The 26,849-nt window shown below is 45.8% G+C and overlaps 2 protein-coding genes and 1 long non-coding RNA gene across 3 annotated transcripts in view; 1 reads left to right on the plus strand and 2 right to left on the minus strand.

Moving 5' to 3' along the window:
- Positions 1-16,538, plus strand: part of LHX4 (LIM homeobox 4) — a 50,572-nt gene extending 34,034 nt beyond the window's left edge. The window contains exons 3-6 of the mRNA XM_017888845.1: positions 4,029-4,231; positions 8,959-9,113; positions 9,408-9,579; positions 11,749-16,538. Coding sequence (XP_017744334.1) covers positions 4,029-4,231; positions 8,959-9,113; positions 9,408-9,579; positions 11,749-12,143 — 925 coding nt within the window. The 3' untranslated portion in view covers positions 12,144-16,538. The remainder of the gene's footprint in view (positions 1-4,028; positions 4,232-8,958; positions 9,114-9,407; positions 9,580-11,748) is intronic.
- On the minus strand, positions 7,288-12,305 carry LOC108539901 (uncharacterized). Its single transcript, XR_001888526.1, has 2 exons — positions 12,215-12,305; positions 7,288-11,675 (listed from the first exon to the last, which is right to left on the minus strand). It is a non-coding gene; the product is annotated as an uncharacterized LOC108539901 (long non-coding RNA).
- A 9,598-nt stretch (positions 16,539-26,136) lies between the features above and the next one.
- The window catches only part of ACBD6 (acyl-CoA binding domain containing 6), a 225,194-nt gene continuing 224,481 nt past the window's right edge, over positions 26,137-26,849 (minus strand). Inside the window, exon 9 of the mRNA XM_017888846.1 lies at positions 26,137-26,425. Within this exon, the coding sequence (XP_017744335.1) occupies positions 26,271-26,425 (155 nt within the window). The 3' untranslated portion in view covers positions 26,137-26,270. The remainder of the gene's footprint in view (positions 26,426-26,849) is intronic.

Consider the following 26,849-nt stretch of genomic DNA (forward strand, 5'->3'; position numbering starts at 1 on the left):
AAAAAAAAAAAAAAAAAAAAAAGGAAAACAACACACCATTGCAAGAAGCCTGGCATTCCTGAATCCTCCTTCCCTGCCAGGTGCCTGTCACCTGTCTTCACTGCCTCCTTTTCCCTGTCATGCTCATCAGCTATGGCTTCTGTCCAAGAGGACTAAATCTCCACTGCAGGCTGGTTTGAGGTCTTGATTTATGTAAGAATCTTGCACAGCACTGCTAATGTAAATTTCAGGTTTTTTTCCCTCTAGGATAAACACTTACCAAAATATGCAACTTTTTTTTTTGGTGGGAAGAGAGATGTCCTGTGATTTCTACCCATTTTCTGAGGCCTGTGGAAATAAACCTTTATGTACTTAAAGTTCTACCAAAAATAGAATAAAGTTAATCTCAAACTTGAAAAAAAGAAAAGAAAAGAGCTGCCGTTATGGAGAGCCAAGCCTCCCCTGACTACTCAGGCCCATGCTTTAAGAAGCAGTTCGTTCGTTCGTTCGTTCGTTCGTTTTCATTCATTCATTCATTCATTCATTCACTGGGTCTTTGTGGCTTGCCTACTATGTGCTGAGCAGGGATAAAAGAATTTCCAGTGGCGTTGGTTACAGGAGGAAAATAATATGAGCCATTAGCAAGTCCTTCCTTGCATTTTCTCTGTGGTTTTGGATCAGCTCCAGCCGCTCTCCTGGTTGGCCAGCGGGACTGGGCAGCTTATCTTTCTGAAGGGTGAGGCCAGTGCTCTCGACGCCCCCGCGTTGGGTGCCCAGTGAGCGGTATTAAGGGGTGCTGCCTGGAAAAGCCCTCGGGAACCCTCTTCCTTGGCTGGAGTCCAGTCCTTCCCTCTTCACCCCCAGCGTCCTTCATGTTTGGTCCAGTTGGTTAGACAGCTGGTTCTCTGTGTAGCAGCTGGGTTCACAGTTTTACCTCGTGTGGGGCCAGGGAATTCTAGCCATGACTGCCTGTTGCAGGACAAGTCATGTGACCTGCCAGGCCTTGGCCTTCTTACCTGTGACTCTGGCTATTCTAAGATCTGGGAATAGGGACAGTGTCTCCATCACAGACATACCCTTGTAGGATGCCCTGTATTCTAGATCCACTGGCTCCGACTGGAGATGAGGTGGAGGGTGCCCTGCAGGGCTGGGCTGGGCCGGGGAGCCTTGTGGGCCAAGGGGGTGCATGCGGCTCCCTCGGTGAGGGTCCCGCTGGCTGTGCTCCAGGGGAAAAGGTAATGAGGAGCCACTTCTACTTCCCTTTGGTATAAATCCCACAATCAGGAAAATTGCTTCAATTGCTAAAAAACGCTGGTGGGGAAGTCCATTTATTTTTCATTTTTCTTGTGCACTTGCCACCCTCATGCATGAATCACTGTCGGTATGCAGATTAAATTTATACCCCCGTTATCTTTCATGTCTCTAGTGCGCTGGTGTCAACTGGGCCTCTGGTGACTGAAAGCCCTGCCTGCTTTTTAGTGGGAGAGTGTGGCCCCTGTGCAGGAGGCTGCTGAAGGGTCTTCTCTCTGTCCCAGGGTCTCCTCTCGGCCCTCCTCTCCTTGGATCTCTGGTTAGGACACATTCTCCAGATTTGGGTGGTTTATTGGGAAGGTTCGCAACAAGTATGATGAAGGTCTTGTTTCATTTTAATTAATTAATTTAGAGACAGGGTCTCACTCTGTTGCCCAGGCTGGAGGGCAGTGGCATGATCTCAGCTCACTGTAGCCTCAACCTCCCTGGGCTCGGGCGATCCTCCCGTCTAAGCCTTCCAGGTAGCTGGGACTACAGGTGAACACCAGCACACCTGGCTAATTTTTTGTATTTTCTGTAGAGGCAGGGATTCACCATGTTGCCCAGGCTGGGCTCAAGTGATCCTCCTGCCTCAGCCTCCCGAAGTGCTGGGACTGCAGGCGTGAGCCACCGCATCTGGTGCCCTGTTTCATTTTAGTACCTGCTTTGCAAATTGGCCAGGATTGGATATTAAATATATAGGCCTTTTGAAAACACTCTCTAGTAACATATGTATAGGCTTCCTTTCACTTTGTCACACACACACGCACACACACACACACACACTAGATGTGGGCACCTGCCAGCCTTCCTCTTTGATCCAGGTGATGTGGTTACGCAGCAGTTGTGGAGGGCCTGGTTCTCACCTGTGTTCTGGGAGGTCCAGAACTGTCCAGAGCCGACTGTGTGCTTTGTTCTCCATCCTCAGACTCGGCCATCTCCATGCACATCCTCTGCAAGTATGGTGCTTTATCTGCTGATTTATTTATTCAACAAATATTAGCTCTACTTTCCTGGGTCCTGAATCCCTTTGAGAATCTGATAAAAGCCCAGGTCCCCTCCTGAGGCACAATTTTGAACAACTTAGCAGGTGGTTTACAGGCCTATCCTGACCCTCAGGTAGAGAACTCCTGCTCTAAAGGGGCCTCATCTCCCTGAAAACCAAGAGGCATTCCAGGAATTCAGAAGCCTGGGGTCCTCCCAAGTCACGTATCAGTCCCTCACACCCCAACACCCTTCTTATACCCATCTCAGAAGAGTGTCCCTGAAGTACGCTCTGGGTCTTTCGGGATTACCCATGCAGACTTAGAGAACCCCCACTTTTCTCTAGGATGCCGTGTCCCTGGTGGGGGGCATCTGAGGCTGCAGCTGGCCGTGCCTGTTCTGGGCCCCTGTAGCCCCCTCAGCAGGTATCATTACTGCATAAGAGACCCATCATTCTGCATTAATCTGGGATTCATCATGATAGCCATGACCATAATTAATTTATTTGGTATTAATGTGGATGAAATATGTACTGTCCTTTCAGGGGAAATCAGGCTGCCTATAAGCATTAGTTAAAAGGACCATTAAAATCAAACCTTCCCCAGATCCATTAGGCGAAGTCTTTCATCCTGAAGAAGATAAAGTTCTGCTGTGTGAAATGTCATGAATAATTAGGTTGATTGCTGTTTTAAACTCTGCCCTTGCTTCCCCAATGCCTCCCGCCTCCCTCCTGAAGCAGGGAAGGCTCACCTGCAGCCACGCACCCTCCTTCACTGTCCCTGTCGGCCCCCAAATTTCCCTCGTCTCCTGTGACTGCTGGTGTGCCTCTGTTGATCTCTGTGATCAGAATGGGGAAAGGGAGCGGAAACAACCCCACTGGACTATACTTTCAATGTGTCCATTTCTCCTTCCTCCCCGGCCTTGGCAGGGGCTGGCTGCCTTGGTAGAAGCTGCCTTGGTGGCCGTGGGTGGCTTCCTCCTCAGTGTTGTTCTGGAAAGGTGCTGACCAAGGAGAAGTCTGAAGCAGCGTTTTCCAAACTGCAGTCTGCAGACTCCTTGTCCCGAACGCTGCAGGGGCTGAAAGGTGCAGCTTTCTGGGCCCTTCCCAAACCACCATGCCCCAGGCTGTGCGTGCACAGGAATGGGATGGAGGCAGGCTCAGAGGGCTTTGTGTGTGTAGAATGGAGGTGAGGGGAGAAATGGAGGCAAAGGAGAGAGAACAGCTGTTAGGAGAGCCTTGCTCTGCTGACAAAGTGTGTTTTCTCCGCAGCGTGCTGTCCCCTGGCCAGGCAGGGCCTCCTCGCTGGGAGTGTGTGAGAAGGTGTTGCTGGGTGCTTTATACACACCCGCCTGTGGCACACACAGTTCCCTGTGAGGATGTCCTCTGGGATCAACCATAAGGGTGAGGAAGCTGGGAGGTGCAGGGGGAGACAGCCTGCTTTGAGGGACTTAGAAAGTCCACCTGGTGCCCCTGTGAATTGATGGGTGTTAATCGGACAGCTGGAACCCAGGGGCATCAGCTTTGGAAAAGGTACCTGAGGGAGTCTCTAGTTCTCATCAGCCCCTTCTTTGGTGGTTGAAGAGTTCCAGCCACAAAGCAATGAAGCTAGATAGAGGCAGAGAGGACCAGACGGTAATTACGCTCTGGGTGGCTGGGGGATGAGGCTTATGGAGTCCCAGAATGGTGGGGTAGGAGGGAGGCTGCTCCAGGAAGTTGGGGGAAGCCAGATGCCCCACTCCCTGTGTGCCCTAATCCTTTCCTGCTGCCCTGACAGGCGCTTCGGCACAAAATGCACAGCCTGCCAGCAGGGTATCCCCCCGACCCAGGTGGTCCGCAAGGCCCAGGACTTTGTCTACCACCTGCATTGCTTTGCTTGCATCATCTGCAACCGGCAGCTGGCCACAGGGGACGAGTTCTACCTCATGGAGGACGGGCGGCTGGTGTGCAAGGAAGACTATGAGACGGCCAAGCAGAACGGTAAGCAGCGTGGCGCCGCATGGTCCCCTCTCCAGGCCTTCGTTCTGGCCATGCCCTCTGCCTGAGGTGCCCTTCTCATGGCGTCCCACCTGCACATCCCTCAGAGCCCTACTCATGCACCACCACCTCTGAGAAGCACCCCAGATCTCCACACTGAGAGTTAATGCTGAACAGCTCCCCGGCCGTTAGCACTCGCCGGCTTCATGGAAGTGTTCATCCATACGTGGGTCCTGAGAGCCTGCCTGTCTCCGTGGTAGGCTCAGAAGCAGCCAAGAACCTGGATGTTACCATGGTGGCGGCTTCCTCCCCTGGGTGGGGGCTGGGGTGCTGAGGGGTGGCTGGGAGCTTGGTCTGTATTGGACATGTGGGGCTGCCACTTAGTTTTGCACATCAGGGTGCACATGGACCTCTCAGCAGGCCCTGCCTCAAAGGCCGTCGGTGAGAGCCCAGCACTGGCCTCTGCACACTTCACACATCTTGTATTTCAGTTAATTGTGTTCTGTTCCCCTCTCAGACTGTGGGCTCCTCCAGGGCAGGGGCTCCTGGTGTTTCTGCAGCAAGTGCCCGGTGAGTGCCAAATGAAGAGGCAGGACGCATGCCAGATTCAGGGAGGCTCCATCTCAGCAATACAGCTCCCTCCACCCACTTCAATATAGCCCCCCTCTCGCTTCACCACAACTACTCCAGGGCCACCACCCATGGTGGCAGCCGGAGCTCTGCATGGTGGAGGCTGAAGTCAGGTCCCTCATTTAGCAGCCACCCCTGGAAAGGCCTGGCTTGCCCTGGCAGCAGCAGCTCTCACCCTGCATGCCATGGTCTTGGGCAGCCTGGGGACTTTCCAGGGTAGAGCCCAGAACGATACATTCCTCATGCTCCCCTCGCAAGGCTGAGCTGGACACTTTTATTCCTGCAGCCCCACCTCTGGCCTCTCACCCCCAGATGTACCCACATGGCCGTGGGTCAGGTCCTGGCTCTGAATTTGGGATTTGGCCAAACCCAACGTGATAATCTCAGATGTGTGAACACACAAGACATCAAGTTCTTTGGCCTTTGACTAGAATTTTGATCAACTCAGGGTGTTACTGTGCAAAAATGACTCTTGTTGACAGCTCTGGGCTTGATGAGAAAAACATTTAGCAACAATTTTATATATCTCCTTCTAGATCTTTTCTGGGCCCACACACATATGTTATACAGATCTGATCAATAATGGAGAAATTGGTTTTTTGTTCAATAAACATAGTATAAAATAAAGGGGTTGTGGTGGTGAGGAAGCAGAGGGGATTCATGAGGGCCCTTTAGGTGAGCCAGCTGGAGCTGGGTTTGGCTTTGGTCCACGGTGGGAGTGGGCAGGGCTTCCTGTCTCTTTGAGGACCTCCCCTTCCACCACCCCCACAGCTCTGGCCTTTCAGGGTGGACAGAGGCCTTTGACCTCCTTCCTCCAGAGACCTGGGGCCTCTGCAAACCCATCCCAAGGCTCTTTGCCTGCATGTACTAATCTGCTCTTAAAACCCACTCCATCAATTGTGATGTCACGGGAGATTAGGGCACCTTGTTAGGGATGAACCATCACAGCAGATGGACTCAGAGATACCAAGACACCTTTGGAAGTCTGATGCCGTTCATCAGAGATACTAAGATGGCATGACCTCCCCGGCCTGTAGCTGGTTCTCCTCATCAGAGGCCTCATTTGGACTCTGAGCACTCTCAGCTCAGCATCTCCTGATGTTGTGGGTGGTTCAAGAGATGAGAGAAACAAATGTAGATTGGTCAGAATCTGGCTGGGGAGGTGGGAATGACATTGTGGTGTTCACATTTTATCGATGAATATTTACACCATAGCAAACCTCTGCAGGACGGTGGGAAGATGCTGAACTTGCTGTCAGAAGCTGGCTGGGCATCCCCCCACACAGGGATATCTCCTGGCAAGTTGTAGAACTGGCTGACCCTTGGTTTCTCAGCTGTCTATGGGGGATCGTAGCATCTGCCACGTAGGGCTGTTTTCCTGAGGTTTAAATAGGATGAGGCTTGTGAAATGCGATGTGAAATGAGTGAGACCAACGTGGAAGAGATGTACAAACAGGGAGGTAAGGTGTGCTTGAGGTTTTAAAGCAGCTGAATGTTACACAGTATGTCTGGCCTGTCCCCAGGTCCTTCCCCTGACCCCACCCCAGCTGTCGGCAAGGCAGGGCTCCTCCGTCCTGGGCAGTCGGTGGTCCTTGCAGCGGTGGGGACTTCTGTCCACTGCAGAATGCCTGGCTGTCTTTTCAGGTTGTTTTAATTCCTCCTTGCTACTCTCAGCCCTCCTGCAGGCTTACAGTTCCCTCCCATTAGCTAAACAAAGGATCTCAGAGCAGTTACTTGCAGCTTAGTGTGAATGATTTTGTTCACTTGTTCTGTCTCCCTGGATATTTGCATTTTCAATATAATGAGGTTGCATTTTATGCCAGGGACAAGTTCTAGGAGACCCTACATCATTCAAAACTAACATATTTTAAGACTAATTTTCCCATAGGAATTAATGTAGTGTGTGTGTGGTGGGGGTGGTGTATTCTGAGAGCACATAAATCCATAACCAGTGAAGTGTATCTTTGCCTTAATGCTACTTTTTATTTTCTCAGCATTATCTTGAATACCTTGCAGAACGCTGTCTCCTAAATTAACAGCCCAGGGTATCATGGGCTCCCTTGGCCTTCCTCATAGCGTTTTATCACATTTAACTTCCGTACCAAAGTTATTGATTTTTGGGTACATTTTTCAGCACGAGCACTGTCACTGCTACTTAATGAATACTTGGATGACATTGTTATAGGATATAAAAAAGATTTTAAATTATAATAACAGTGAATGTTAAAATAACAGCATATTAGTCCCCATCATCGCAAGAAGAAAGTCCTGTGCGTGTGAGTAGCAGGGCCGAACCAGCGGGCCACCAACCAGGATGATGGTCTATCCCAGCGGCGCTGCCATCTGACTGTGGCGAAAAGAATTTAATTTCCCAGGCCAAGCTATTTTGAAATTAAGTGATTCTCGAGGAATTAAAACATTTTTGGTGATTGCATTATTTCACAGTTTTTAATATAAAGACTGTATACAAGTGCACTGTTTCCCATTTGCATAATTCAAAGTTGCATCAGACACTCCCATGTAGACTATAAATATGCACAGAAGGGACTGACTCCTCAGAATTAAAAGGAAGGCGTTTTGGAGGTTCCCCTTTGTCTTTTGGAATGACTCTCTAAGTAGTGTCATCTCTGCGGCAGGGGCTTCAGGGAGGGAGTTGGGCCACAGCAGTTCTGGGATGACAGTGGCCACGTGAGAGAAGAAAACAGCCCAAGGAGAAGGGAAGGCACGGGTGTGTCCCCCTCACTGTGTGCACGCATGTCCTGGCCGCACAGCCGCTTCATTCCTCTAGTGCCTCCCAAGACCAGGGCAGGCTGTGTTGCCCTCTGGGCTTCCAAGGGGGAGGTGAGTTACTGGTCCTAGTCACTCACTCAACAAGAACATTGAAGCCAGGTCTGCTGACTCCAGGGAGAGCCTTGTAGACTGTGAGGACCGAATGCATATAAAGTCCTTAGTCAACACCAGCACATGGTAGGTGCTCACACATGTTGGCTATTATTGTTCCTAAGAGAGGGTTTTCTTGAAAGAAAGGAGAAAAGACAGAGAGGAAGTCAGGAATGGCACAGAGACACTTTCAGGGGCACACAGGGGAGCAAGCACAGGGAGCAGAGCTGCCCGGGCCAGCTGCTGACTTTATTCTTTGTGTCCTCCAGGGGCACTGTGGAGAAAAGGGCAGTAAGCCTAAGTGCTGGGAGAAGAAACAAACTTTTCCGCTCATCTGTGCTTCTGAACACACCCACGTGCCTCTCTCTCTGCCTGACTTTGAATGGAACAAACCACACTTTAACAGGAACTTTAGCTTGTTCACTCAAAATCTGTAGAGGACTTTGTGTTGATCAGTCAATGTGTTGCCCAGAACATTCTTCAGACTAGTTTTTTCAAAAAATTTTGACTACCATCCACAGTAAAACTCATTTGACATTTCATCTCAGTACATACATTCATACAATAAAAACTAAAGGTTAATGAAATGATCTTGCCATTCCATTCTCTTCATCTGATTTCCTCTTTTAGTTTTAGTCCACTAAGTTGACTTTACAGCCCACGAGTGGGTTCTGACCCGTAGCTTAGAAACCTGCTTAGACACTATTGGGTGTGCAAGCTCACCCCTGGCTGTGAGCCCAGCAATGCCAGGGCCAAGGTGACATGGCTGTGGGGAAATGGGAGACTCCCCATGAGAGAGAGGAAGGTGTTCGGGGCGGCTTGGAACACAGACTTCAACCTGGCTGTTCACCTTCACAGCTCCGGCAAGAACTCACGAGGATGTGCGAGCAGAGTGTTTGTCATGACAGGGACATGTGTGGAACTGGTACATTCAGTCTGATGAGACTTCTATGCAGCTGGGCTGGCAGGGGAGGAGAGAAGCAGGGAGCTGAGCAGAGAAAGGACTGCGGTCCTTACTTTCCAGTGGCTTGGGAAGGCCTGTGGTGCAGGAGCCGGTGCCATGAGATTGGGGACCTCTCCACTCTGATGTCCCCTGTGCCTCGCACTGCCCTGCCTACAGCAGGCAGGCTTAGGTGCAGAAAGGATGGAAGGAGGGTGGGGGAGGAGGCGCAGCTGCTGCAGATAGGCTGAAGCCAGTAAGCAGTGGTTTTTCCTTGCAGATGACTCAGAGGCCGGAGCTAAGCGGCCCCGGACCACCATCACAGCCAAGCAGCTGGAGACATTAAAGAATGCGTACAAGAACTCCCCTAAGCCTGCCCGGCACGTGAGGGAGCAGCTGTCCTCAGAGACAGGCCTGGACATGAGAGTCGTACAGGTGAGATGCCAGCACTCCTGTGCCCTCCGGGGATCCCAGGCGCGGGATGGGGTGGAAGGTGTCCTGAGTGACATCAGTTCACCGGTGGTTGGGCTCAGGGCCTGACCCCAGGGCTTTTGCCAGAACTGAAGAGTTCTGAGGCCCACCTGGGGAGAGGGGGCGGGGCTCATGGCACTCTCGGACCTGCGCTCCATTCAGGCTTCAGTCTGCTTCCGGCCACCTGCCTTGGGGGTCCTGGGGGCTTTGGGTTCGTGATGGACACCCCTGAGTGTGTCCCTTGTGCTTGTGTGGCAGGTTTGGTTTCAGAACAGAAGGGCCAAAGAGAAACGCCTGAAGAAGGATGCAGGGCGGCACCGCTGGGGGCAGTTCTATAAGAGCGTCAAGAGAAGCCGGGGCGGCAGCAAGCAGGAGAAGGAGAGCTCTGCAGAGGACTGTGGGGTTAGTGACAGTGAGCTGAGCTTCCGAGGTGAGCAAGGCTGGAGGGGCCAGGCCAAGGCCTTAGGAAAGTCCCCTGGGAATCTGTAATCCCTGGCACTCAGGAGGGATCTTTCTTGAGGCCTTGGCAACTGTCTCCCAAACACAGGCTTTTCCTTAAGACTTGCAGTGAAGGGTGGGGGAAATGGTAGTGGCCCTTTACCATGGGACAGGAGTAGGAAACAAGATTGCTGAGATCTGGAAGCTGGGATGGGCCAGGCCTCGTCCTGTGGCCCCAAGGCCTCCCCTCCTGCTGACTGGGGCCTCCCTCATCAGCCCACATAGCTATGAACAGATGACCGGGTCCCAGCCTTGTGCCCCTAGCCCCTCTCCCATCTTTCTCCCCTTTGCTGGGACACTGGCCTACACCGATGGTCCCCTAGAGCCACCCCTTCCTCTAGTCAGGGTGGTGGGGAGGACATGCTCCGCAGGCCCTTTTTCCTGGGAAATCAGTGTTGTGAGTGCATGTGAGATGGGGAACTGGCTTCACTTCCGAACTCCCTTCCCCCACCACTCACTTCATTCTGTCCCCTGCACACAAGCTTTGCAGCATGCGCTATATTCAAATTTGTGCATCAGCAAAATTGCAAATTACTGCATGTTGTGAATCCTCAGGTTGTTTGCAAAGAATCATAACTGTTCTCAGTTACTGAATTCCCAAATGTGGAAGGTCTTCTGCGGAGGGGGGAAGGGAAGAGTACTCCACTGGTGATCAGAGACCTGGTTTCCAGTGCGGCTCTGTCAAATCGATTCACTTCTCTTGAGCCCCAGTATTCCCATGGGGAATACCCCATCTTTGCCCCTCTCACTGCGTTGTGGGGATCAATGAACACAACCGACTATGGATGGGCTTGGGGAAAGCCTGGCACATCTGTATACCTGGAAGGCATGATCGTTCCCATAAGGAGCCTGCGGCTCCCGCAGAGGGCCCTGGTCATGTGGGATGACAGGTAAAGGCAAAAGGCTAACTCATGGCCATTTGACAGTGGAGTGGAGCCTTCATCTTCCTGTTCCCTTTAAAGAGCATGAGCTCCCCCCACCATGTTTTTTCTAAGGGGAATGGGGGGCAGGCCTCAGAAGGGATGGGGTGTTGAAGTATAGTCTGGGGAGGCCTTATTTAGGGATTGGTGCATAGGAAATAGAAAAAGAAGTTTGTAGGACAGAGGATGGAACAAGTTGCCTGCCAGGACCACGATGCCCTGGGGGGACTGTAGTTCAGCCCAGAGGTCAGCTGAGCCCTAGAGGGCAGCCTCCTCTCAGAATACAGGGGCTGTGGGGCCTTGGGGACCGCTCATGGGACTAATGCTCACCTTCTAGGCTTCTTGGCAGGATTAGGAAAGTCACTTAATCTCATCTGGGCTGTCGAAGTCAACACCTAGAACATACTGGATTGTTACGCTCATTTCTGTTGGATGCAGGTGGGTCCCTGGGCTGACCTATCATTGGTCTCTCTGGGAATAATTACCCAAAGACTAAAACTGCTCACCTCTGTTGGAGAGATGAATTCTTTCAAGTGGCGAAGATTCCATTAGATCCCTTTAATGAAATTCTTCAAGAAACAAGAAGGTTCATTTGCCTTAATCAAGTCAATTCTTTGTCCCCAGTGAAGAGTTTATTGAATACAGACAGAAACCAAGTCCTTTGATATTGAACCTCTCTTCCAGATAGACCAGAGGATTTTGTACAGATGTCTAAGAGTGGTCCTCAGCTTTCCTGACCATACGGGCCTGCTTGCTTCCCAACCAACTAAACCAAGCCCTTTCTCAGCTTGAAAGCTTTCAGGGTAAATCTTGTCAGCATGTAGTTCCCATTTGTGATGTGGAGACATCTGACCCACCTAGTCTTAGGCATTCATCCTCCTCAGTGTAGCCAGAGTATTAGTACACGAGCCACAAGGGACCAACGAGCTCACCAAACATTTGACCATCCTTCTGGGACCTGGGAATTTAGTCTTTGCAGGTGTTTCTTGTTTTTCTCCTTGGCCTGGGTTGGCCTCTGGATGTCAGGCTGCCATATTGGTGTGTCTGACCCATGCTTGGCTGCAAGGCAGCTGCTGCCCTTGGGCGTCTTTCTTGGTCACATGTATTCCTAGGTTGTGAAGAGCAGGGGACCTATCAGAGTCCTGGTGGCTGACAATAAATCTCCGTTCTTTTGTCCACAGAGGATCAAATTCTCTCAGAACTTGGCCACACCAATAGGATTTATGGCAACGTGGGGGACGTTACAGGCGGACAGTTAATGAATGGGAGCTTCTCCATGGACGGGACAGGACAATCCTATCAGGACTTGAGGGATGGGAGCCCCTATGGAATCCCCCAGTCTCCATCCTCCATATCGTCCCTGCCATCCCACGCTCCTTTGCTCAATGGGCTGGATTACACGGTGGACAGTAATTTGGGCATCATTGCGCATGCAGGGCAGGGAGTAAGCCAGACGCTGAGAGCCATGGCTGGGGGACCCACCTCTGACATCTCCACAGGAAGCAGTGTAGGCTATCCCGACTTTCCAACTAGCCCAGCCTCTTGGCTCGATGAAATGGATCATCCTCCTTTTTAAACTTCTCTCCTCCCCACCCTACCTGCCATCCTGGCTTGAGAGAATATCTTCAAGGATCAAAAGAGACTTACCTTTTAAGGATTGAAAGTACACCAATGTGAATTTCCATTATTTTCAATGGAAGTCCTCCGCTGATTCCCAGAAGGCTGTGAGACCACAGGGCGTTGTTTTCCTGGGGAAGCAGTGGGAGAGCAGCCTCATCTCAGAACACAGCACAGGGGGTAATGGCCTAGAGCTCTAGGGACACTGGCTTGTTGGGTCTCTCCCCTCCTGTTCTGCTTAGGGGCTTGGCTGCTCAGTGATTTGGTAGCACAAGGTGACTGTGACAGGCCCCCTTGGGCTTTGGGAACTTTGCTCCAACTGGTGTGTCTCACGCAATGCCTCCCAAAATACTGCTCTCATGAGAACTGAGATTCCTAAGGTAGAGGCCTCACAGCCCTTGAGTAAAATAAAAGTGATTTCTGGACCATCCATATTGAACCCTATATTTCAAAATGAAAAGATCAGTTATTAAAGGTTAATGAACACTTTGATGGCCACAGTTTGATATGAAAATATGCTCCCTCCTTTTTTTTTTTTTTTTTTTTTTGTTTGCTCTGAAGATATTCTTTTCTACAAACCAGAGAATATGAATTTGTTTTGGTTTTTAAGTCCCATCTATATCACTGACTCTGATGGCAAGAGGTGGTTTTCATTGCAGGTGACTGAGGCTGAGCTGAGTAGCCCTGGACCACCGCTGCAGACTGCCTGATGAGTCCCCTTGGTGCAGTGTGCCTTCTTCAATTCCTTGTATCATTTATTCCACAAGACAGGCTGTGGGCCACAAAATGAGCAAAACTAAAATGTGGGGAGAACAGAATGACAATCAGTGAACATTTATTTATAGACACATTTGGATTCCAAACCTGCAGTCTGTTCGGCCATATCGGCTGATGCCAGTCTTCCAGAGTTCCCCATCCCTTGTAGGGTGAAATATTTGGATTCTGTTTTGAAGGAGTTGGTTTAGATGAGCTTGCAAGTCTACCCCTCTGCCCCCTTAATAATGAAAGCTTTCTCTGCTGTCCTAGCTGACTCAATTGGAGGACAGTTTTGGTCATTTCTAGGAACCAGCAATTTTTTTTGGCCTACCTTGTTTGGGAAGAATAATTTAGGGAGCAGCCCTAAAATTGTCCAACGGGTTCTAAGTGGTCCTTGGGCTCCATCTCTCTGGATTGCTGGCTGGACACCTGCCATATCTTGGGCTGCAGTCCCATGGTCAGAAAGCCAGAGCGCTCTGGCCAGTGGTGGTGCAGGGACTCCCTGTTGTGCAGGTTTGCAGTAGCACATCACTAGGCCTGAGGCCAGGGCAAGGCCAACCGCCGCTTTACGAGTTGCCACTCCTGTGACAGACTGCACTGCTGTGGAAAATGCTGTCCTGAATGGTGCTGCAGCTCCCACCCACCTTATGCACCCATCTGCCATCAGGAAGCTCTCCATGAGCAAACTGGAATTTAGCCAGCTGGAATGTATTGCCGTCCCTCTGGGAAGCTGTGGTTTGCTTCTTCTGGCCTCCCATTCTCTTAAATGAGATCAGCAGAGTAGGAAAGGGTGAGAAGGCATTGCCTTTCTATCACATGAAGTGATGGGGCCAGAGACCCTAAGGACCCTTCCTTCTAAGAATGGTTGGTCACCTTTTGAGGACTGCAAAGATTTAGGCATGTCATAGGCAGACTAAAGGAAGAATACACAGTTCCTCTTGGGCTGCTGCATCTTTTGAAAGCCCCTTTCCAGGACAAAACTAATTTCAGTTAAGCTTCTTTAAAACAGTAAATTCCGGGATCAGCCTTTGGGCCACCTCTTCTCTGACCAATTTTATGGTGTACCCTTGTTTTTTGATAGTGCTGCAGTGGTCATGATTTTCGCTTGAGGAGTCTGCAAACATAGACACTTCTCTTGAGGTTCCATGTTTATGGATGATGGTGTGTTAAGCCTTGCCAGTTCTGTGCTATTGGGAATTCTCTAATCGTGAACATTGGGGTGGGTAGGAAGACATAAATGCCATGTGAGGAAAGGAATATGCAGTCGTCTTTTTGGAGGATGGCTGCTTAAAATACCCAGGAGAAAAGGCTCTGCAGGGCAATGAACCAGTTGAAAAGCTGCCCACCCAGATCACTGTTGCAAGTTGACTATTTGGTTTAGCAACTCATGGGATTTCAGAGGCCCTTGATGTTTTTGGTGAGTATAGTGTGGGGGAGAGCAGGCTCTTTAAAGGGGGGGGGGGCATCCTCCTCTGTGTAGCACTGTTTAAGATCACTGTAAGTTGACCAGTTTTTGTTTCTGTAAGTTAATCTACTAATTCCCAGTTCAATAGTGGAAGTAGAGGCCTTCTTCATTTATACTAACATAATAAATCTCTTGAGGAACTCAGTGAACAGTTGATGAGGTCAATAGTTCTTTGGTGTCATTATGGCTGGGTAGCTGGAAAACCCCTTGAGAGCACTGGCCTGAAAACCAGGAGAGCTTTGTTTTCCAGAGCCACCTCCCCAGAAAGCAGCAAACATTGCTGCCTGTTTAGAAGCACAGCCACAGTAGGTCTAAGATTTTAAATGTATCTTCCTGCAGGTGGGGTTAGCATTATGGATGGGCTGGTGCCACTAATGAGCCATTGTAAGACAAGACTCTTCTGGGGTTTGGAAATGGAGAAGAGCTGGGCATTCATGACCTTTAAGCTTCTCTTAGAGGCACTCCTCTATTGCTTGGAAGCCTACTATGGGGTATAAGGTGCTACATGATAGCTGTTTCCCCCCTTGCTAAAATGACATGGATGAATTTCACAAACGAAATGAGACCTTCTAGAGGCTATCGTTATCTGCAGTGCCTGCCTGGCCGACTTTAGAGTAGGAAGCTCTTGAATCCAGGAGCAAATTAGTTAAAACCCCAAGTTCCAGTGGTAACTGGTATAAGCAAAATGGAAACTGAGGGGCTATGGAAACTGAGGGGCTGTTTGTTGGAACGTAATGAAACCATGAAGGAAATACCAGATTTAAAGGCTAAGAAGTTGGCCCGATGGGTAAATCAGTGTTGGGAGTCAGGTTCTTGGCCCTTCAAGGACTTGCTGTGCAACCTCAGGCAAATTCCTGTCAGTCTTTGTGCTTTCTCTTTCTTGTCTCATCTGACAGTTATGAATATAATGTAAAATAAAGATCAACTATCAATCATATTGCTAACATTGTTCCTGCAAATGAATACTGCGAAACATCAGGGAAAGAGGAAAAAATTAAGACACAAGAAAAGCATTTGTCAGTGTCCTTAAACTTCTGGGGGGCCAGTATAAAACATGAAACCTAGTAAGATAATTGGGCCATTTGATCTTCATCATTAAGCTCACTTTGCAAGGAAGTGTAAGAAATCTGTAAAACAAAAGACATTTCTATCTCTGAAGCTCAAGCTGGTGACTTCCAACTGCCTCTTTACAGGAGGGGGCTCAAGGCTTCCGTTGAGCAAAGGCTGTGTGTTGTGTGACAGTCCACTCTCTGCACCTCCACTCCCACATGCCACGACTGACAACTTGGTTATAACCATGAGAATAATTACCATACCTCCCCAGCCAGCAGGGTCTGGAAGGCCTGAGGAGGCTCATTTTTAAACATTGCACTTTAAAAATTGGAAGCTGTGAGATGAAGAAAATTCAATTAAGCGGAAATGAGTTTTGTTTTATTGCCTGCTGCTGAAGGGCTCTGGGCATGCTGAAAGCTAAATAAAAGCACATCACTGGCTCTCTCTTTCTTGGATTGGTCAATTGGCCCTTTTTGCAGTAGTTGCTCCAACTGCTCTAAACACAGTGAGTGACTGGAGCCAAAAAGAGAGAGCTCAGCAAAGTCATCCCATCCACACTCTGCTTGGTAGGACCACACTAAAAGCACAGTTTCATGCTGCTAGCTCTGGTGAGGAGACAGCTGCAGGTTTGGGAGGTGCACCAAGCAATCCTTTGCTTAGGGAGGCAGAGCACAGGTGAACAGAGGAAGGACAGCCCCACTCTCATCTGTTGCCCACCGAGAGGCAAGAATCACACCAACTTTCCCACTTGAGGACTGTGTTCGGCCAAACAAGCAGGTTCAGGGCTGCGGGATTCCAGTAGTTGCTCTGAGCTTGCAATCAGACCTCAAAGCCCCAGATCCCCTCAGCTCTGGATCGCTGCCCTCATCCTTCACAATGTAAATTTTGTACAGTTAAAGAGAAATGAAGTCTCGTTTCCTGGGGAAAAAAAAAAAAAAAAAAACAGGACCCACCCATCCTTATTTATTGCCATGTGACTTTGGAAAACAGAAGCTGGTGCGTTTGTTTGTATATGCCTCCTGTGTGTTGGCATGAGATGTGTATGGTAAAATTATGTAAAATAAATATGGAAATTCTTTAGATGCTGATGTGTCTTGCTTTTCATTTGGTTTGCTGGAAGTTTTTTCTTTTGACATAAATAGAATAAAAACTGAAACCAAATATACAACTCTGAATGCCAGAACTAGAACCACTCAATAAAGGATTGATTAGAGGAAGTTCCCTGGTTTTTCTAATAGTCATTACCTGGGCACAATCCTCTGCCCCTAGACTTAGGCAATGAACAGTACAAATGTTGACCATATAACTTTTAGTTCCTGTTTGTTCAGTGGCATTTTATTTTTAATTTGAGATAGAGTCTTGCTCTGTTGCCCAGGCTGGAGTGCAGTGGTGGGATTTATAGCTCACAGCAGCCTGAAACTCCTGGGTTCAAGTGATTTTCGTGCCTCAGCCTCCAGAGTAGGTGGGATTACAGGCATGTGCCACCATGCCCGGCTAATTTTTTGTGTCTTTAGTAGAGATGGGGTTTTGCCATGTTGGCCAGGCTGGTCTCGAACTCCTGACCTCAAGTGATCCGCTCACCTGGACCTCCCAAAGTGCTGGAATTACAGGCATGAGCCACTGCCCAGCCTGTCCAGTACATTTTTTCTTTCTACAGAAAGTATATGCAACTGTCTATATATATAGAGGGACAGAAACACCTCATCAGAGTCATCAGGGCTCCTGGACAAACATTTTCTAGGAGAATCTCTATTTAGATTTTTTTTCTCTTCAGGAGGCTTCATTAGTGTGCAGACCCTAAGTTTAGCTGGACTGGAAAAAGCAACAGACTTTTCATTAAAAAAAAAAAAAAAAAAAAAAAAGAAAAAGAATTTCTTTACAGCTGGGATTCCACTGTGGAAAAACTACAGTATGCTTCTTTTCCCCATTAATCATTAGTTTTGTTTGGCTGAAGACAAGATCCAAAGCAGCGGCATTGTCCAATATGGTAGCTACTAGCCACACATGGCTATTTAAATTTAAATTAGTATTACATAAAACTAAAAGTTTAGTTCCTTACACTAGACACATTTTAGGTGCTCAATAGTTACTGTATTTGGACAACACTGATATAAAACAGTTCTATCATTGCAGATGGCTCTATTGGACGGTGCTGATAGAGTCTCATTAGGGAGAGTGGGCAAGGAAATCTCATTCATCACATGTGTAGCTACTAGTTATCCTGGAATACTTGGTGAAATATTCTGACTCCTTAGACAGTGGCAGTGCCAACTTCTCTGCCATCTTATTGTGTGTGTGGTATTTCCCCCTCCCCCTTTGTTTTTTCTCCTTTCCTGGACAGAGAAAACTTGAAAACAAACCAAAAAGCATTACATAGAACAATTTACGTAGGTACAAAGCAGGAGGTTGGGCTCCAGACCTCTGAGTTCTCTAATGCTGCCACCGGGTTTTTGGGACTTAACCTAAGTCCTAGAATTGCTTTGCGCCCTAAAGTCTACCCACTTAAACCGGAAAGTTAGTACCTCCCAGGCAGAATGCCCAGTGAGATTCCTGGAGGGATTAAAGGTCTTTTAGTGGAGACCCAAAGCTCTGCTATCAAGGAGAGTCATGATCCTTTGCCAAAATCATCTCCCATAGTAAGTGCTTTATTAGACTGAGAAAGACGAGATCTTACTGGGTTATATACCAAGAAAAGGTGGAGAAGATGAGAGGTTCAAATGGGAGTGAAGATATTGGTAGGGGAATACAGAAGGTGCTGTACATAAGGTCTTTTTTTCTTCACTAGCCCAGTCTCTTGGGTGGTGGTTAGGGAAATTCACAATGTGGCTAGGAAAGGCTCTGTTGCTACTAAACTTGGTTACTCATTCCTGAGGCACTGGTAATGGGCATGAGAATTTTGGCTAGTTTATGCAGTATATACCATGTTTTTGGGCAGCCTAACTTGTCTTCCATTCTCAGCCCCTCATCACCAGCCTATGTTGCATCTTTGTTTTCAACACACTATCAACTGTTTTGAGTATAGCAGGTTTATTGGACCGCTTCCACTTTATCCTCTAGTGTACACAGCTTCCACCACAGTGCTAACCTAGTAATAACTTTTCGGGATTATAAAATGTGTGCAGCTCACAAAGGAGAGAAGATCTGGTCCCCCCCACAACAACCCCCTTATTTTGGTTGGGTCACTGGAGACCGGCTCCTGAGCAGTCTGATTTTCTTTCTGACAGTGGTTTTCCAAAATGACAGCTGCTTAAAGAATAAAGGAAAGATATCACTCGCCAGAAAGAAGTAAGCAAGACTCACTCAGGAGAATAAATGGAAGCACTGCAGTCAGTGTTCCATTGCTTTACTGTCCTTTCCCCTTGGGCCCAGGATTCTACTCAACTAAAATCACAAAAGGAAAAAAAGAAATGAAAGGCAAATCAGTGTGTTGCACATTTTAACCAATGGCTAAACTGGAAGTAACATCTTGAGAGGTGATCCTCAATGTATCTGTATGTATTTCCTTAGATTTGATATGTGAGACACAGTTTAAAAATTGTCCTTTACAGTCTGAAAGCGTGTCTCTTTGCCACACTTGCTTAGAAGAATGGTATTTCATTTTTTTTTTTTTTTTTGAGCGGATTCTCGCATCTTCACCCAGGCTGGAGTGCTGTGGCCGGATCTCAAGCTCACTGCAAGCTCCCGCCTCCCCGGGTTCACGCCATTTCTCCTTGTCTTGCAGCCTCCGGGTACTGGGACTACAGGCGCGCAACGTCGCCGCTAGTTTTCTGGTAGTTTTTAGTAAGAGAGCGGGGTTTCACCTGGTTTTAAGCCAGGAATGGTCTCGACTCGCTGACCGTCGTGATCGCGCGTGCTCGCTCGCCAAAAGTGCTGGATTAACACGCTTGAGCCACCCGCGCCCGGCCGCTATTTCATTGTTATCTTCACGAATTCCTCCGGATGGCCTTTCTTCCATAAAGTCCCTTTGCCTGGCTGTGCAGGGAGCACTCATCAAGCTCAGTATGGATGATTATTTGGCTCATGACTGCCACAGGGAAGTAAATAGTTCAGTCACTACTGTGGAGAAGTACTGAGTTAGAAGGGAGAAAAAAAAATCGATGTTTATAAAATGGGGCCAAATCATTAGGAAAAGGGAAATTTTATTATCATCCTTCTAAAAGGAGTAATAAAAATAAACCATCCAAAACTATTAAATAAAGTTCTTTTAAATGATCAGCTCCTTCCCGGGGAGAGTATATCACATCCTTTCAGAGAAAGCAGGCATGGGCTTTTGCATGTAACATCTGTCTCTTTCCATCTTTTAATTCATTTTCATCTGTCATTTTTGTCATTGTGATTTCAGGATTTTCCTTTAGAACCCTTTCTTTTGGTGATTTTCCATTGACCATCTCCAAAACACAAAATTGAATTTAGGTATTACACACAAACTGGTATGTTATTCTGTAACTAAATTGGGCAACTTACAGGGTGTCCCTGAACTGGTCAGAGCTCACAAGGCTCAGAGAAGCTGAGCCGCCTCTAGAATTGTAGGAGAGGCTTTTTAAAAAAATTTAATGATTTATCTTTCTATTGCTTGCCAACCCTGGACCAGGATCTCCTGTTGGTTGGGAGGGGTTGGGGATTTGGGAAAGGCTGGGAATTGCTTTCTGAAAGATAAAATATAGACCCAAATAAAGTGGTCTTGGCACACACTTGGAGTTGGAAACAAGCAGTTAAAAAAAAGCGAGACCATTAAAATGGTAAACAGATTTCAACAGATGGCTTCTGCACAGCAATGGAGAGCCCAGGCAAGGACTTTGGGGTTAAATCTCATATTTTAGTCACCTGGGACTAGTTTATTATTTCAGAAAAACAAATATCCATAAAGTTGACAGCTCCCTCCCCTACTCTGAAGTGGAATCCTTGATGGGTGCCTCCTCACTGGCCAGCTGCCTGCAGATAGTGACCCAGGGAATTGAAAGTCACTTTTTTGACACCTGTCAACTGCAGGGCTTAAAGCTGGAGAAATACAATAACCAAGAAACTATATTACTGGTGGGCCAGAACTTCTATACTCAGTATATGTGTGCTGGCTTTAAAAAAAATCATTTTAACATTTAATGCTCCTCAATTAAAGTGATTCCCTGGAGTGCATGCCAAGCTTCATTTAGAATGCGCATTAACCACTTTCTGTATCGGTAGTTAAAGGCACTGAGGGATTTAAACAGCAATCCACAAGTCTGTTCAGTCAAGGTTTGGTGGAATAAAGCAGATTATAAACAATAATATGTGTCTTTCTATTTTTTTTTTTTTTTGGAAGGGTTCCAAACTCACAAACGGAGCTAAAGTGCTATAAACATATCCAGGACTAAGCTTTGGGCTCCACAAATGTACTCCATGAAAGCCATGGGCACAGGGAGTGCCACTTTTTATCTTGCATGTGTGCATGAGCACGTACTTTAAAAGAGCCTTTTATTACACAAAGTGTCCATCAACTGAACTTACCTTCTAAATATTAAAATGGAAACTGGGATTGCTACACAAGTGAGAGGAAAAATAAATCCTGCCTGTAGTGCTGATGATGAATTTGTGGCTGCTGCTTAGCACAGTCCATTGGAAGTCACCTGTCGACTCCTTAATGCCCTCACAGTCCCACATGTTCAGCCACTGCATCCAGCAGCATTAGGTTCAAATGCTGACTTTCCCACCTCTGAGAGAAACCCACCCTGATTGCCTAGAGTTCCACCATGAGACAAGTGCATGCTGTCGGGCAGCTCCTCCCCTGGTTTTCTCACCTGGTTTTTAACTTCGGTGTTCTATCGTTTAGGAATAAAATAAGCAAAAGATTCTGTCATGCATAGAAACCGGTCTGTAACTTGTGAACACTCTGACCTGGTTTTTAGGACCAGGAATACAAAGGAAGGAACAGGCCGGGCGCGGTGGCTCAAGCCCGTAATCCCAGCACTTTGGGAGGCCGAGACGGGTGGATCATGAGGTCAGGAGATCGAGACAAAGGAAGGAACAGTGTCCCCAGAAGTGATTCCAGTACATACATCCCATAAGACAGTGAAAAATGTGAAGTAATTAAGAGTGAAAAACATGAAATAATTACACTTGTTTTGTAATTGTGCTAAGAAAAGTGATACAACAAAACACACGAAAGAAAATCTTGAAGAATTCAAGTATAAAAGAAAATATAGGTCAAGTATCCCTAATCTCAAAATCGAAATCATAAATGCTCTAACCCAAAACTTTTCAGCACTTACATATCAAAGGAAATTCTCATTGAAGCATTTTGGATTTTGGTCTTTTGGATTAGGGATGTTCAACTGGTATGTATATAATGCAAACATTTCAAAATTAAAAAATAAAACACCAAAAGAAAAAAAAAAACCCCAGAAATCAAGCATTTTGGATAAGGAATAGTCTCCCTGAACTAAGAAATAAGCCGTGAATTCCCAATAACTATACGTGATTCATGCGAAGTGATCCATACGAAAATCATGACAGGAATATTTCAAGGACAAGTGAATAAAGATTAGGTTAAATAGCTTTACCTGTTCAGTCCTCTAGAGTAATGCCAATTAATGCATATTTGAAAACTGACCATACTTGGTACATAATAAACACTGGCTGACAAGCATAAGAAGGAAGCATATTTTTTCTTGAGTCTGATAATCACTATACTTTAACCCAACATCTCTCTGGTGAAGAAACTGTGAATGATTACTAAAGTAATTAAAGATACTCAAGGTAAAGTTCCAATAATAATAACAGCTTTTCAAATCACATGATTATGAAAGACGGTATTAAGGTCTTTTTTTTTTTTTTTTTTTTAAGAGACGGAGTCTTACTCTGTTATCCAGGCTGGAGTACAGTGGCACGATCTTGGCTCATTGTGACCTCGGCCTCCCGAGTTCAAGTGATTCTCCTGCCTTAGCTTCCCAAGTAGCTGGGACTACAGGCATGCGCCACCACGCCCAGCTAGTTTTTGTATTTTCTGGTAGAGATGGGGTTTCACTATATGTTGGTCAGGCTGGTCTCAGGCTCCCGACCTCAGGTGATCCACCTGCCTCAGCCTCCCAAAGTGCTGGAATTATAGGCATGAGCCACCGAGCATGACCAACATTAAGGTCTTTATGGTATAAAATGAAAGCTCAATGTGTATATACAAAATCCACCAAGAGGCCTGATAATGCACCTTTGAATATGGCTGCTTTTGTTTTTGCTTTTGCTTATCCTGATAACATAGTTCTGAGAAACTTTTGGACTTGATAGGAAAGGCTTGGATAATCACCCTGATTTTGAATAAATAAGATCATGTGCCCAAGTGTGGTGGCTCTTGCCTGTAATCCCAGCACTTTGGGAGGTCGAGCCAGGCAGATCATCTAAGACCAGGAGTTCTAGATCAGCCTGGGCAATATAGGGAGACTGTCTCTACAAAAGAAAAAAAGAAATTAGTTGAGCCTCGTAGTATGCACCTGTAGTCCCAGCTACTTGGGAGGCTGCGGTGGGAGAACTGCTTGAGCCAGGGAAGTCAAGGCTGCAGTGAGCTCTAATGGTGCCACTGCACTCCAGCCTGGATGACAAGAGCGAGACCCTGACTCAAAAATATGAAAAAACCCAAAAAAACGGTGTAACTGTTGTTATTTCATTGAAGCTAAGATATAACTAATTGTAAGAAACATAAGTTTATGTATCACTAAGAAAAAAATGCTGGCAATTGAACTACGATATGCCATTGTTTATAAAAGCCATCCAATTTTGGATATGTTTAAATGTGAACTGCACTCCAGCCAGGGCGACAGAGTGAGACCTCGTCTCAAAAAAAAAAAAAAAAAAAAAAAAGTGAAAATAGGTGCATCTCAGAACTGATCAAATATAATATTGTAACTATGATGAAAACATTTGACTCAAATCACCTTAGGAACTGGGATTTGAAATTCACTCATAAATATTTAAACTCAATATTTTCATTACTAAATTGTAGCTGATGTGTTACATACTTATTCTATGATAAATATTTATTTATGAAGGGGAATTTTTAAGGGCTTGAAGTTTGATAAAAGCTTTCATGTTCAACTGAAGCATATATTTGTCTGGATGCTAAACTCTTCTACAACCCAAGCTCAGCTCTGCTACAGTCACACACATTATTCATTAATCTCAGAGATGCTGTAGTGTACATGGAATAATGACCCATAGCCAAATAGTTAAACCTGGCAGGAAGCTAAGAAATACCCATTTAATAGAAAGGTTCACTGGATTATAGCAACCTTTTAGCTGGAAAATGCCGAAACATTAAGAAAAGATATACTAGATACAATTCCAGATATTATACTTTGGTTGTTACCCTTCTACCTGACAAGAATAAGAGATAATATGTGGCCAGTTGGCTGACTTCTTACATCTTTATTAGAAACATAGTTGTAATAGGTTTAAAAGATTTAGTTAGTTTCTGATTGGTAATTCACTACTTTCTATGAGACTTTTCAAGATATCTCATGTAGTATCTTGAGATATCATATAATTAATTCTAAATATACATAATACTGAGAAAAGGAAATGCCATGGGCCTACAACAGTGTTTTAAGGCACAGGGAGATGATCTATAGATTATTATATGATAGCAAGGTTTCTGAAAATTCAGATACTCATGAATAAAGAACAGAGATTTTGGAAATTGGCTTTAGAATGTATTTGAAAATGTTAAGTTGATGGCTGTTTTTAGTGACAGTTTTGAATATAAATTTGAAACCTTTAAAATAAAATAAAAGATAAGTTATATTCTATGCTTAAAAACAAATCCATACAGTTTCAGATGTGTAACACAGGTAATAAAAAACTTGTCTAAGAAATACCAAGTTTGAATTGCAAAAGAGAGATGAAAAAAGCAGTTCCTTAATAGCTTCTTGCTCAAATACCCTGTAAATTAAAAATTAATAAATGGTTTTGATTTGCTAATGTCTTAAAAATGCACAAAGTAATATCAATTAAAAACTGCATGCATCATCCTGGTGACTTCACTATAACTAATATATGTTTCTTAAAACACATTCAATTAGTGTGGAATGTGAAAGACGTAAGCTAAACAGCAGGTTGCAGTGTAGCTAGGATTGTGGTGAAAGAACAGACAATGAAGAGAATGCTCTATTAGAATTACAGCATTTCAGAATGTACTAATATGCATATCACTTCCACAGATAAATTATTTCAAAAATGAATCATCTTGGTGAATGATTTTGGTTTATATCTCAGAAAATAAGTTAAAATAGAAAAATCACAAAATAAACAGCACTAATATGCCTCATTTCTGTTATAGAGGTGCTTGTTCCAAAGAACAGGTTAGCTCACAGTAATGAAAATCTTCACCATTGAGAACTATACTAAGCAAGTTTATTACTCATCATTTTAATAGTAATACCTGTTAGAAAAATTATCTTTTAAGTGGTTATCTTTGCATCTCAATTCATTTTTTATTTCATTTCTCTTACTATGACAACTATTTACTTTCCTTATATAATAGTAAAAGTCAGTGAATTCCCCAGATGGAGCTTTTGGAGCTTACAGGGGAAAATGTTGGGAGCCAGTTTCAAGAGTGGCATACCTGGATGGGCACAGTGGCTCACACCTATGATCTCAGCACTTCAAGAGGCCTGAAAACTGCTTGCAGCCAGGAGTTTGAGACCACCCTGAGCAACATAGGGAGACCCTATCTGTACAAAAGATACAAAAATGAGTGGGGTATGGTGGCACGCACCTGTAGTCCCAGCTATCTCAGCTACACAGGAGGCTGAGGTGGGAGGATCCCTTGAGCCCACGAGGTTGAGGCTGTAGTGAACCATGATCACAACACTGCACTTCAGCCTGGGTGACAGAGCGAGACCCTGTCTCAAAAAAAAAAAAAAAAAAAAGTGATATACTGGTCTATCCTTTAAATTAAAATGATAGCATACTTGTCTACGTTTTTAATAAAAAACAAAAGCTCTTCTGGTATCCAGAAGTAACTTCACAATAACAAATTAGATAGACCCATATAGACCTAACAGTTCGGATCTAAGCTTTTTTTTTTTACAGAGACTGCTGCTACATATGACATGGTCATTATAGCCAATTAAAAGAGCACTAAAGAAATTCCTTTCCTGTTTAGTGAATGTGAGTTTAAGGAATCTGAACTAACCCTGATGAATCCTCCAGAATCTGTTTCAATCCTAGAGTGAAAACAAAGTATTATTCTAAAATGCCCCAGGGTTTTGAGATTTTCAGTAAATCTGGTTGTTCTGACTTCTACACCCCTTATGTGACAAAACTCTGCTTTCTCCTTTGCTTTCTTTTTCTTAACACCCCTCTTCTTTCCTATCTTCCCAATTCTATCTGCCAAAAGAATAGACATTTTAGCTGCCTATTCAGACCAGGTGTACAAAATGCTACAAAAGATCATTTGATCTCTACCATGTTGGGATCTCACGAAACTTTCCCTAATGGTTACATTTGCTTCTGTATGTTTTTTAGAAAAGCAGCCATGTTTAATATTGTGAAATATGATCTGTCTCCTATTCTGCCCACCCTCTAAAGCAGTGATAAATTTCAGAGCATGCTCAGCAGAATTGGATTATATTATGCACAGTACACATGTTCATCACCAAAACTGTACTGCCTAGAATGTATGCAAGAAGAATGAATTGCTGAGGCTTCAAAATCCCAGTTCCACAGAACTGATTTTATTAGCCAATACATACCAAAGATGGGCAGAAAAAGAAGTATTATTTTTGTAGTTTTCTTTCATAATGGAAGCCTTATGCTATTACAGACTGTGGTTTTCCAGTCTTTTGATTAAGCCTTGCCAGTTGTGTGCCGCTGCAGCACCAACGAAATTGTTTTGCAGCCTGTCACCTCCTCCGGCAGGCAGCCATCCTGGTCTCGGAGAGTGGGGTCAGCACCAGACTGGAGCAGCAGCTCTACAATATCCAGAAACTCACAGGCAGAGGCTGAAAGGAAAATCGACAAATATGAAAACCAGTTTACCACGAGACAGAGAAACTCCTCTACTCCAGCAGTAAAGAAAAGTGCTGAGCAATAAAGAATACTGAACCATGAGAAATGTTACAGTGGTTGAAGGATGATCAGGCCTGGTAATGAGAACTGTGGTATTATGCTAGATTTTCAAGCCTTGGGAAAATCAAATTTACCTTTTTGGTTGCCTAGAAACACACACACAAACAAATATATATTCTAAATTGTGAGACTTTTGGGCTCTAGTCTTTACGAATGGGATTAAGGAGGCCGGGTGCGGTGGCTCAAGCCTGTAATCCCAGCACTTTGGGAGGCCGAGATGGGCGGATCACGAGGTCAGAAGATCGAGACCATCCTGGCTAATACGGTGAAACCCCCGTCTCTACTAAAAATACAAAA

This window comes from Rhinopithecus bieti, unplaced genomic scaffold, assembly GCF_001698545.2.
Source record: "Rhinopithecus bieti isolate Rb0 unplaced genomic scaffold, ASM169854v2 scaffold_15676, whole genome shotgun sequence".
In the NCBI taxonomy this organism is placed as follows: Eukaryota; Metazoa; Chordata; class Mammalia; order Primates; family Cercopithecidae; genus Rhinopithecus; species Rhinopithecus bieti.